The following is a 13,376-nucleotide window of genomic DNA, read 5'->3' on the forward strand; positions in this document are numbered from 1 at the left end:
CAAGAAGGAGAAAGGATAACATTCTGGAAACAACTCATATGTCAACTTTTTTGCTTAAAAAAAAACAACAAAAAGAAGTGTATAATGTAGATTACTTAAATGGATGTAATTAGTACAGAGAATAATTGGGCTGTGGAAAGAAGGCACCACGGCTTCAAAGTCCCTTAGTAGAAAGGGTAGCAATTACTGAGCTCCTGCCTCTATCTCTTGAACACAAAGCATGTGTGGTCTGAGAGAGCTGATGGGCTGAAATTCAGTTCCCCCATTTTTGAGCTGTTTATGCCTGTGGACACAAGGAGCATAAAAACTCACAGGTTTGTCGTGGGACATGAATGAGATATTCACATAAAGTCCTATGTATAGCACCTGCCATATAATAAGCCCTTAAAATACAATGACTATTAAGATAACACAAATCTTTGCAAAAAGAAGCAACCAAGCAACCAGCGAGAATAAATACTATAAAAGTTTTACAAGGACTATATAATATTTATATAATTAAAATGCATTTTAAAGAATAGTGAATAATTAGACATTTGTGTCTGTGAAAGAGGCAGAGTATGTGTGTGTGTGTGTGTGTCTGTGTGCGTGCGCTCATCAATGCAAGCTCACATACACATGATTTTCCTACAGGGGACTTCCCTGGTGGTCCAGGGGTTAAGACTCCATGCTTCCAGCGCAAGGGGCGCAGGTTCAATCCCTGATGAGGCAAAGAAGATCCCGTGTGTGGCATGGCTCGACCAAAGAAATAAAACGACTAGGTTTTCTTGCAGGGAACCAAAGAACTCTTGATGGGTGAGGATTAACATTCCACTCAGTCAGTGTTATTTCCCTGTTCTGGATGGTATATATTGCTATTACCAACCCTTGCCTGAAAGCACCTGTGGAGAAAGGTTCTCTTTGTCTTTTCAAAAGTTTTCCATTTTGGTTCTAACTGAGGGGAAAAGAACAACAGAAACAAAGTCCCATTTTGGTTTAGTTAGATTTCATTTTGTAATATCTGGGGGGAAGAAATGAATTGAATATGCACATTTTTTTTATTAGCCAAGAATGTGTTCTGCCCGCCATCTCTTTCATGTGGCCACACCAAACCCCGAGATGTGACAGTATACCAATCTCAAACCAATTTCTGGCAACAAAGATGTACTAGTTTCCTTCCCTGTTCTCTTGTTATCACCTTGATCAAGACATTCCTAAGGAGGGAGCTCTAAATAGCATGCAGTTTCTAAGAAAACCAACAAACTGAAGATGAAGTAAATATCTGTTTAATTTACATACATCAGTAGTGTAACTGATATTAGTCTGGAGAAAGACAAAGCACACTGAATTATACATGTACGTCTAGTTTTCTTTGTAAAAAAAAGTTTTTGGAAAGAAACATCTGCAACTTTACAGGGTACCCTGGGATTTTAATGAAGGAAGAGCACAGTCCACTATAAATTCTATTAATTCTACATTGTAATTTAGCAGCAAACATGTTAACATGGGAACATTAAAGTCATAAAGGAGCTTTATTGTTTGTGAAAAAAAAAATCACAGTTCTTGACATTACAGCCTTTTCTCTCCCCTCCCCAACCCCGGTAAAAGGGCAAAAAAAGGTCAAGGAAATATTAATTTGTAAAAGATCTACTTTTCTAGTGTCGATTGCTACACACCATTTCTGTTCTGGGAGGACATGCTGCAGAAGGGTGCTTCTTTCTGTACAGTGACCGTCTCACGCATAGACTTTACATGCCCTCTGCAGGTGTCCTGAATGAGGCCAGTAGGTCAGTGACATCAGTGGTCAGATGTCAAGGTAAACAAACAGATCAACACACATTTATCCCAAGATAACACCCTATGTTAGTACTATTGCCAAAAAAAAAAAAAAAACCCACAAAAGAATCCTGATTTTTAAGTTTGAAAAATGTACAAAAATATCAGGGCAATTATAAATTAATATATATTAAAGCATCGAGAAACAGCAAAAGGATGGCCTAAAATGTTAAGTACAATGTACTTTGATACAATAAATATTTCTCATTGAAACCGAATACTGTATAGGGCTGTTTAGAACTCATAGAAACAAAAATTCATATTATTACTAATTTATTTATCAATAATCTATTGGTTCTTTATCATCTCCTTTGTCATTTATATTACAAAAAATTAATACTGGAAATCGGTAGATAAACACTTTTGTGTGCTTCTCCTGCTAACATGCTGACGTTTAAAAAGAAGATAAAATTTATTTTAGCACTCTCATCTCCTCTCATGAATGGAACCCTGGTCTTCAGGATGCCTTATGTTTTGCATAAAATATTTCTCATCCATTCATTCCGGCTGTGAATTCTGGAATTCCATCCATCTGCCTTGCACCCTCACTCACACACATGTGCTTGGTCAGTCCTTCCTTGTGAACCATGTAGATGAGAACCAGGGCGCAGAGAATTATGCTCTGGGCAACTTCTCATCAGCAGAGAGAACCCTGTCTCTCTCTTGGGTATGTGCTTCTGCTGATCTCCAGCAAATTAAAAGCTGAATCCAAGTTATCACAGTTCGCATTGTCGTTCTAATGCCTTCAGGTGTATCATTCTTTATACTTCTCCGCATCGGGGAAGCTTTAGTTCAAGCATTTCTTCTTTTTTTTTCTAAATGCGGAAAAAAAGTCTTCATTCTCATAATAAAAATAAGTCTGTTCTGTATTTTACAATATATTTCAAATATTTCCACTATGAAGCATTCATGAGTCCAACACGGTCAAGAAGTAGACAACATTTTCCAAAGACCAAAGCTGCCAGGGATGCGTTTAGGAGGCGCAGCGGGTACAGCCACACTTTACCACCTTCTCCACCTCGTCCACAAACGAGGACCCATCAGTGCATTCGAAAGAGTATTTCCTTCGCTTGCTCCTCAGAGGTCCGCAGCACTGCCCACCTGCACAGCCCCCTCTGCATTCCAACCGAGACACCTTCTTGGTCGTCTGGCAAGCAGCGTAGCCCTGCTGCTTTTGGTAATAATCTCTTATCCGTTCCCCTCGACAAGAGATTTCTAGAAAAGAACAAAAAGCACAGGCAGTGTAAGGGCAGTTGCTGTTAAGTTGTGCGAAGTGGCTATGAATCTACTGCTCAATTAGGGAGATGCTGCTTTGGCTTCCGGTTTGTAAGGGCTATTTTCAGCGTTTTGCTCAAATTTGGTATTATAGGCTGGTGGCACAGTCTGCTCTGTTCTTTGCAGAAGACTTCTTCTTGGCGTTTATTTTGAGCAAGTGAATACTCTATACATGGACTATAAAAATACTACGCTTTTGGACCGACAAGAAAATTGGATTCCTAAATCTTCTCTTTTATATAGCAAAAATATACATCTTCTGTTTTTATACTACTAACAGCTGGTTTTGTTTACCACAGGGCACCGTTTCAGAGAGTGTGCAATTTAATTTATTAGACCTAGAGTTTAATACCATTCAATCTGTTACTTAATACAAGTAACATTCCACTAACTTCATAAATCACCCGAATACAAACTAGTTCAAAAAGAGCCATCTGCTAGAAGCCTCCACGGGCACGTTCCTTTCATCTCATCCCCCATATCCACACAACAAAATCTCTGCCAGGTGGAGGTGAAGCACATCCTGATCACGCAGACACAGGAGAAAGAAGTACGTGGGTTGAAATGTCAGCCCATTTCCATTCCTCTCTCCTGCATAATTTGCTATCTTAAATCAGTTGATTCTAAGGTCAAAGGTGATTTTGTCCTAAAGCTAGAGCAAAATTATTAGCATCTTCTTTTCTGTGCCAGAAGATGAATGAGTGATCTATACAGATGAGAACAGCAGATGAAGGTAAGAAAAGTGAAAAGTGTTAGTTGCTCAGTCATGTCCCAACTCTTTGCGACCCCGTGGACTATAGCCCGCCAGGCTTCTCTGTTCATGGGATTCCCCAGGCAAGAATATTGGAGTGGGTTGCCATTCCCTTCTCCAGATGGTCTTCCTGGCCCAGGGATCGAACCTGGATCTCCAGCATTGCAGGCAGATTTTTTACCATCTGAGCCACTGGGAAGCCCAAAGGTAAGAAGGAATGAAGGGAATGAGCTTCTGCATAACAGAAAAAGGAGCATTTTCATAGCAAATCATGACGTGGGAAGACATGTGAAGGCCGTGTAAAATTCTGACAGTGAAAGTGAAAGTCACTCAGTCGTGTCCGACTCTTTGCGACCCCATGGGCTATACAGTCCATGGAATTCTTCAGGCCAGAATACTGGAGTAGGTAGCCTTTCCCTTCTCCAGGGGGTCTTCCCAACCCAGGGATCAAACCCAGGTCTCCCTCATTGCAGGCAGATTCTTTACCAGCTGAGCCACAGGGGAGCTCACCATGAAGGTTTAGTACCTTCCATATCTGTGCCTGCCTTACACTAGAAAGTAAATCAACAACAGCAACTACAAATAGTGCAAAGAGCTGGCATTTCTCAAGTCACTCTCCTCTCTGTGTGTCTCCCTTTCTCTATTTTCAAAGATGACGGCCCCTCTTGCTCTGCCAAGAGAGACCGAGGGGCCCAGCTGGCTCAACTTACCTCGATCACAGCTGTCCCCGGTGTATCCGCTGCTGCATTCACAGTAGGGCTGCCCCAGTCCTGAAAGCCTGCATTTCCCATGCTTGCACTTGATCGCCTGGCATGGGTTAAACAGATCCTCCTCTTCATCACAGAGGACGCCCCCATGGCCCTCTAGGCACTTGCAGCTGTAGGAGAACGCATTGATGGGCAGGCAGGTGCCATGGACGCATCTGCAGAGGAGGAGCAATGCAGGGACGGAAATGCGTTAGGCAGAGAGGACAGGGACGGAGGGAGGGTGATGGAGGGAATGTAAGGGAGACAGTGCTAACGGACCGACTTCTTTCTCTCCCCTCTATCCCTTACCCCTTTCCTTCTTTCCTTTCTAGGGTGTGGGTTTCAGGGGTGGAGAGTGTGGGTTTAACTCCCAAGCAGCCCAAACTCACTTATTTCCGAGACAGGGGTCATTGGTCCTCTGATCGCAGAGTGGCCCTGTCCATCCTTCCTCGCACTCACAGGTGAAGCCGGCTTGGCTGCTGGGCTGGCATGTGCCGTGGGCACACACCTTCTTGTGGCATGGTTCACAGCCGGGCAGGATGCCAGTCTGCATGGGCACCTTCCGGAAGTCCTGAAGTTCGCTGTTGATGTAAAGGTTCCGGATGCAACCGTGGAAGCTGGTGCCATTCTGCCCAGGGGCCTGGCGCAGAGCTGCGGCCACGTTGTTCTTCCCGGGCATGCCTGGGGAGGGACACCGAGTCAGAAGTCAGGTTCCCTGGGGTTCCTCAGCCAGGGGCCATCCGGACCCTCTTAGCTCTTCCAGTGGGATAGGAGCAGTCTGTGCGACTCTTCTTTCGGAGAACCAGACAGAACAAGCATCCTGTCCTGTGGTTCTCAACCAGGCTGCACATCAGAATCACACTGGATCTTTGAAGAAATACTGATGCTGGGACCTCAACCCAGACTGATTTGATCAGATTACCTGGGTGGAGTGGGGGAGGGAGAAGGGATGTATGTTTCTTTGTTTTTATTTTTTGGAAGCTGCTCCAGGCAATTCTAGTGCACAACTAGAATAAAGACCCTAGGTTCACTGGTAGTCCATTTATAATTTTTAACATTTGGTTTTTAAAAACCTTATATAGAGGCAAATATCTATAAAATCTAAATTCGGGTCACTGTACTTAAAAGTAATTTTGAGAATGGGAGAGGGATTACTGCTCCTTTACCTCCACACCCAACTCCCAACTTGGACACACACCCCTGAAGCCTAGGGTTTCACAAAGCAGTTTATTCCCTGACCAACCCCAGGGCCCAGAGAGCTCAGAGGACATGCTCAATGTCACTAGTAAGACTAGGCTAGAATTAGGCTGATAAGACCAACTTCCCTAACCTCAGGCCATAGTTCAGTCTGTTGATTTTCAGAGGATGAGAGCTGAGGTTCACAAGGACCATTTGCCCCAGTCCTGACAAACTTCAAGCTGGCAACTAGTCCAGCACAACACTGGCAACGTCCCAAGCTCGGCAACGTCCCAAGCTCAGCCACGGATGTCATCGCCGGAAGAACTCACCCTGCTTCCTATCAGGATAGCACCTCATTAACATCTTATTTTTCCCTTGCTAATTGGGTGAAACATTCATATTCCAAGAAATTGGGGCTATAAAAGAAATTCTTCCAAAACCAGAATTTGCAATCATGTGTGTGTGTGTATGTGTGTGTGTGTGTGTATGTGCTTAGTCGAGTTGTGTCTGACTCTTTGTGACCCCATGGACTGCAGTCCATCAGGCTCCTCTGTCCATGGGATTCTCCAGGCAAGAATATTGAAGTGAGTAGCCTAGCCTTTCTCCAGGGGATCTCCCCAACCCAGGAATTGAACTGGGGTCTCCTGCAATGCAGGCGGATTCTTTACCAGGGAAGCCCCATCTATATCTATACACACACCACACACACACACATATATATGCGTAGTGTGCTAACTTGCTTCAGTCGTGTCTGACTCTTTGCGACCCCATGGACTGTAGCCTGCCAGTCTTCTCTGTGCATGGGATTTCCCCAGGCAAGAATGCTGGAGTGGGTTGCCATGCCCCTCTCCAGAGGATATATATGCATATGTGTGTGTGTGTATATATATACACACACACATATACAAATATATATACCCACATAAATATATACATACACACATATATACACACATGTATATTCCACTAGTGACAGTCATCTGGTAACCCTCATTTGGTAAAGCTGAGGAATCTTTCCAGACCCTGAAATAGTTCCTGGATGGGATCCCACGTGAAGCAGTGGGGGAGGGGATGGAGCCAAGGTCTTCAGAGCAGCTGACATTCTCCCCTGCACTCGACTCTGAGCTACTGGCTGGGGGGCTGAAGCTGGGAAAGACCATGGCTCTCACTCTCTAGAAGGTCTGTTGGTTCTAAAGCCCAAGAACCACAGTACTCTCTGGGCCCTGCCTTGTGGTAGCATTTTCTCTCCCATTCAAAGAAGACCCATTCAAGGTCTAGCAGGCACCAAAGTCAGACAGTGGCTTATACAAAACCACTAGGCTAGAGATCAAAGTCTGTATTTTTGGACTGTGTGCATTCGGGCCAGTCATTTCCTCTCCTCTGGGGCTCAGCTTTCTCATCTGTAATGCCCACGGATGCAGAAATATCTACGACCCACCAGAGGGGGCGCTGTTCAGAAGGAGGCTTCCCTGGCCCCCTTCTTTCCCCACCTGAGATTCTGACCCAGAAGGAAGGGGTGGGCACAGAAACGTAAACATATAGCTCAGGTGAATCTGATGCAAATGGGCCTGGTCACACTTCACCAGGTACTGAATTAGGTGTCGTGGATTGAAAGTCGTGAGTTTAGGTTTTTAGTCTGCCTGTCTGGCCCCGGTAACTGGATTGCTTCCTAGAATGGGGTCAAAAGGACATAATGTTCCATTTCCAGGAGAGGACGAGTAACTGTAAATTTCTTGTTTGGGGGTAAGTTCTTCCTCTTCTTCTTTTTGAAGAAGCTCTCAAACATTATTTATTTATTTATTTTTCCGTATGCGGAGTCTTCTTTGCTGTGTGGGCTTTTCTCTGGTGATGGTGAGCTGGGACTACTCTAGCTGCAGCGTGTGGACTTCTCACTGCCGTGGCTTCTCTTGCTGCGGCACACGGGCTCTGGGGCACGCAGGCCTCGGCAGTTGTGGCACATGGGCTCAGGGGTAGCATCTTCCAGGCTCTAGAGCACAGGCTCAATAGTTGTGGTGCTTGGGCTTAGTTGTTCCGTGGAATGTGGGATCTTTCCCAACCAAGGATTGAATCTGTGTTTCCTACACTGGCAGGTGAATTCCACTGAGCCTCCAGGGAAGCCCAAGGGGGTAAGTTCTTCTAATGGAATCATACTCATTCTGCGAAAACATGTGGACTCTAATATCTGTACATTTATGATCCTTTCTTCAGAAGTTAAAAAAGAACTTCTCCCAAAACTATTTCAAGAGCTCACACAACATGCATATATGCGTGTGTAAAGACTAAAATACAGACCCGTAAAGTTCCACGGCAGGGAGAAGCAATTAGTAAATGTGTTCCTTCTATTCCCAAAGTTAACAATGATACAGGTCTAGTTTTGATTGTAGTAATTTGTAAACGAAAATGTTGATACATCACACATATAGTTACTTTCGGTAGGATATCATAAAGTAAAGAACTATCATAACTCAACGTTTTCAGGTGCTTGGTAGACTTCTGACCAAAGAACTAAGTTTTAATTGATAAAAACAAAAGTAAGGTCTAGGGATTTTTTCCTTCAGCCTTTTCTCTATGCCATGGACCATAGCTGGGATTTACTGTTGATAAACAACAGTTACTTTAGTAGATACCTTTTAGCCTTAACAAACCCTACATGTTTCAGAGTGACAATAAAGGGACCGAGGGTCAACACTGAGATTTTGTCAACACTGTCCAATGGGGACATTAGGAGAGGACTTGTGATGTGCAGAGGGTTCCTCTATGTGTGGGTCTTTAAAAAAAAAATCCCGTTAATACAGGTCTTTCCTGTAGTTCAAACAGTAAAGAGCTTGCTTGCAATGCAGGACACCAGGATTTGATCCCTGGGTCAGGAAGATCCTCTGGAGAAGGGAATGGCAATCCACTCCAGTATTCTTGCCTGGAGAATCCCATGGACAGAGGAGACTGGCGGGCTACAGTCTGTGAGGTCGCAAAGAGTCGGACACAACAGGGCAACTAACGCTACACTAATATGTGTTCTGGCTGGACTTTGATACACAAAAACATGAGGATTACATTGTTTTGTTTTACAGAAAGCTTATATCACTGGGTAGCTGAAAACCCAAGGGTGGGGAAAGCTGCCTCCCTGTTTTGCTAGAAAATACTCTTGGAGAGGTTTATAGCCTAGAATGTATCACCTTCAGGCTAGCCTCTCTGGGGAGTGTTCCTCTTTGCAGAGGTTGTCTACCTTTCTCTCCTTTGCTAATTCAGCTTCTCCTGCCTTCATCATAAAGAATTCAGGACTGTGGTCTTAGGACTGTATTATATTTTTTAAATGTGAATTACCCTGAGACTCGCCTCTGAGAGGAAAGGAAAAGAGCCCAGTGCTCTGTCTGGCAATGAGGCTGGTGGAAAGTGGTTTTCTTCAGGCTTGAGAGGACAGGGGCACTGTCTGCATTCTTCCAAGCCCTCTATCCTTAGAAGGACTGGTAGTGCTGACTTAAAACTCTTCTTTCCCCCTTTTTGAAAAATGTTCTTTTTTAAAAACATGGAATTCTATTTATTTACTTTCTTTGTTGTTTAGTCACTAAGTAATGTCCGACTCTTTGTGACCCCATGAACGGCAGCACGCCAGGCTTCCCTGTCCTTCACTATCTCCTGGAGTTTGCTCAAACTCATGTCCATTGAGTCGGTGATGCCATCCGACCATCTCCTCTGCCTCCTCCTTCTCCTCCTGCCCTCAGTCTTTCTCAGCATCAGGGTCTTTTTGCAGTGTGTCAGCTCTTCACATCAGGTGGACAGAGTATTGAAGCTTCAGCTTCAGCATCAGTCCTACCAATGAATATTCAGTGTTTATTTTCTTTAGGATTGACTAATTTGATCTCCCTGCTGTCCAAAGGACTCTCAAGAGTCTTCTCCAGCACCACAGTTTGAAAGCATCAATTCTTTGGTGCTCTGCCTTCATTACTTACTTACTTATTGGCCATGCCATGTGGCATGTGGGATCTTAGTTCTCAACCAGGGGTCGAATCCATACCCTCTGCATTGGAAGCACAATCCTAACCACTGCACCACCAGGCTTCTGGCCCAAGCACTCTCATTCCACACTTATTTATTTTTTTAACCACATTCTAAAGGGGTCTTAGAAAATTCAGTGAAATGATTGCTATTGAAAGTGTAAAAAAAAATCAGGTGAAGGACAAGTTCAGAAACAAACAAAAAGCCGCAGAAGTTAGACTGTTTACTTTTCTGCTAAGAAGTTAAGAAGTGAATGTCAATGCAGGCGGCTTTGGGTGCAGACAGACCTGAACTCAAACGAGGTCTCTATCATAGCTTCATAGCTTTGTGAACTTGGACACGTTCTAAGGAATCCCTGAGATAATCCCTTAGGGATTATAAAACAAAAAATCATACCTACTTCCTACAGTCTCTGGGGGTAAGACTGTAAAAGAAGCATTGTGCTGAGAACACAGCAGTTGCTCAGCAAATATAATTTCTTTCCTCTCCAACCACAGGTAACATCAGTGACTTTCAAATGCTATTCATTGTAGCAACAATGGAGGCTCTTGCCTGTTAATGAATCCCATAGTGTGATTTCCATGAAGCAAACAGATCAGTCATCTTGCTGCCCAGACTTTCTATAAGATACTTTTATTACAATGCATTGTGGTTTCATGAGGATGTGCCTGTCTTCTCCACTCCCCTGGGTACAGAAGGGATGTTCCTTTTCAGTTTTTTATTATTTATGCATCTATTAACTTAGTTATCAGCTTACGGCAGGTGCTCAATAAATCTTTACAGCATTGTACCAAAGACTTTTAACTGCTTTAAAAAAAATTGAAATTCTATAGGAGTGTTCAGATTGTCTACTGCTAAAATTACTAAAATCAGAAGTGCTCTGGAATTACAAAAATTTTTCAAACCTGCTTTTAGGGAAGGCTTTGAGGGATTGGTAAAATTACGTAGCATCCCAAGGTTGTTCTTGTGAAAATAATTGATGTAAAGGTGAAAGTACCTGTCATGGTGAAGAAATTGGTTACAATGACCCATTCAGGAACTTTGGCTTATTTATCTGTAAAATGAGTTGATTTTATCAGTCAGTTTATCTCAGTTCAGTGTAATTTAATTTGGTGAAACTCAATTCACCATTATATGCTTTCTTGCTCATTTGCTTGAAATTTGAAATTCTATCTCCAGGTTATATCTACTCCTCCAGATTTATGCAAGAGTTCAAGGTTTCTCTACTGCGGTTCTTTTTCTCTGCGCTCCTTCAGATCTCTGTCCATCCCTCACCTATTTGCTCATCTGCCTTCTTGTTGCTTAAAAATAATCTTCACTCTGTCTTTTCAAGCCCTAAACCACCTTTTCAACCTTCTCTCTTTATCATTCCCCTTAAAGTCTGAGCTCAACAAAAGTACTTCTCATTGCCCCAATACAATTTGTGAACTTAATTTGTTCATTCATTCATTTGATTTCATTAGTAACTATCCTATCCTGTAGATGAGTTTGCAGCTAGTGGTAAAGACACTCCAGCATAGCGACATCTGACTGGGAGTGTTACCCTCCTTAAGGGAGCTGGGGCGAGTCATGTACTCCTTAGTTTGCATCGAACTTGCTTTCTCATCTTTTTCATTATCTGATTTGACTTCTAACCAGCTTTCTTTTTCCATACACCAGATCAAATAATTATCTGATGTGTAAATCAGCTAGCAAGTGATAGACACAAAGAAACATTAATGCCCTTCTCCACCCGACTACATATTTAGTTAGACCCAGGGCCAGCATTACAAAATAGACTCTTACACCCATCTAGGACTCTTTCTTTTCTATCCTTGCTGTCCATCAATGACTGATCAATGACCATGACACCAGGCATCAACAACTTCAGGATTAGTCTGTGATGAGAATCATGGGGTTTTGGAATCCACAAAATTTGGGAAAGGGCTTACCTCCAACATAGAGAGGGGAGTCAAAATTCAGAGTGGACTGCTTTGACAAGTTGGTAATGATTTTGGGGCTCCCTCCGTCCACTGAGAGGGAGAGACTTTGATCCAGGGCGAGTAGTTCCACAATGTGAAAATTTCCGTCATTGATTGTCTCCACACTAAAACAAAAAACAAAACACAATAAATTAGCTGATTCTCCAGTTATATATTTATTAAATAAAAAGAGCTACAATACAAACTGGACTAAGTTCTTTTGGGGGAAATATACTCCTATCTAACATTAATAAAGATAAGTGGTTGATTTTAAAATGAATATTTTCAGGGAGATACAATCTTTTTTTATTTCTTACATAATATAAAAGTTTTCCTAGGTATTACAAAAGTTCTCCCATTGAGATAGCGTTGGTTGCCCAGCTGTGTCGAACACTTTGTGACCCCACGGACTGCAGCCCACCAGGTTCCTCTGTCCATGGGATTCTCCAGGCAAGAGTACTAGAGTAGGTTGCCATTTCCTTCTCCATGGGATCTTCCCAACCCAGGGATTGGACTCAGGTCACCTGCAATGCAGGTGGATTCTTTACCATCTGAGCCACCAAGAAAGCCCTCCCATTGGGATAAGTGGAAATGAGTACATTTTGTTACTATCTAGTCACAATCTTCTGGTTTTCAGAAATTATATAATTTATGCATTTTAATATCAGAGTTTCATTTCTTCAGCTGCTGTCATTCCAAATTGTGTTCAAAACACAAGGAGCCTACAGCTGTGCCAAATATACTCTTTAGGCATTGATGTTAGGGGATCACTGGTCTCTGCACTCTTAAGCACTACACAGTAACACTTACCAGAATCAGACATACACATAAATACAGGAAGAACCAACTTGGTAAGATCACTGTATTTTTTGAAATTTGTTAATTGAAAATATACCCTCATTTTATTTGCAAGTTTCAGAAGATTTTCCATCAAAGGATATTACTATGAAAATGATTATGCTCAGTGGAGAGGTCGGAATATCAGATTAACTGGAATGCTTGACATAGTCATATCTGGAGAATCTCGTGATGATAATGGTTCTTCAGTTTCTCTTCTATAACTTTAAAGGGCCGGGTCCAACAATCATTAGACCACCTACAATGCCACCTTCTAAAAACTTTGAGAGAGCTTATGGAAATACATAAAATGGACAAAAACAAAGAGATTAAGAATTTTAGGTAAACAGAACATGACAACTGAAAAATGAAGTTGGGTGCAATTAGTAAGTAGGTGCTATAAGGTTTAAAGGTGACTGTTAATCTAGGACAAGTGTTATATCAGGCCAATGAAACAGGACAAACAAAGAAAAAGTAGGATTGATAGTGAAAATTAAAGAACAAATATTTGAGATATTGATTGGAAAGACTGGAAAAATGGCTCAAAAAGGGAACTATGGGAACATATAATAGGAAGACTGAGAATACCTAATACTCCCCAAGCAAGGATGCATGCGTGCTCAGTCACTCAGTCGTGTCTGACTCTTTGTGACCCCAGACTGTAGCCCACCAGGCTCCTCTGTCCATGGGATTCCCCAGGCAAGAATACTGGAGTGGGTTGCCATTTCCTCTTCTAGGGGATCTTCCCGACCCAGAGATTGAACCTGTATCTCCCGTGGCTTCTGCATTGGCAGGTGGATTCTTTACCATCTGAAACAC

At 42.7% G+C, this 13,376-nt stretch overlaps 1 protein-coding gene across 2 annotated transcripts in view; it reads right to left on the reverse strand.

Moving 5' to 3' along the window:
* Positions 1-1,249: 1,249 nt before the first annotated feature.
* Positions 1,250-13,376, reverse strand: part of SLIT2 (slit guidance ligand 2) — a 383,481-nt gene continuing 371,354 nt past the window's right edge. For both annotated transcript variants that reach the window (XM_043438885.1, XM_043438884.1), the window contains 4 exons: positions 11,691-11,845; positions 4,977-5,268; positions 4,552-4,763; positions 1,250-3,030 (listed from right to left, as the gene is read on the reverse strand). In XM_043438885.1, coding sequence (XP_043294820.1) covers positions 2,789-3,030; positions 4,552-4,763; positions 4,977-5,268; positions 11,691-11,845 — 901 coding nt within the window. In that variant the 3' untranslated portion in view covers positions 1,250-2,788. The remainder of the gene's footprint in view (positions 3,031-4,551; positions 4,764-4,976; positions 5,269-11,690; positions 11,846-13,376) is intronic.

The sequence above is a fragment of the Cervus canadensis genome, chromosome 19, assembly GCF_019320065.1.
Source record: "Cervus canadensis isolate Bull #8, Minnesota chromosome 19, ASM1932006v1, whole genome shotgun sequence".
NCBI lineage: Eukaryota > Metazoa > Chordata > Mammalia > Artiodactyla > Cervidae > Cervus > Cervus canadensis.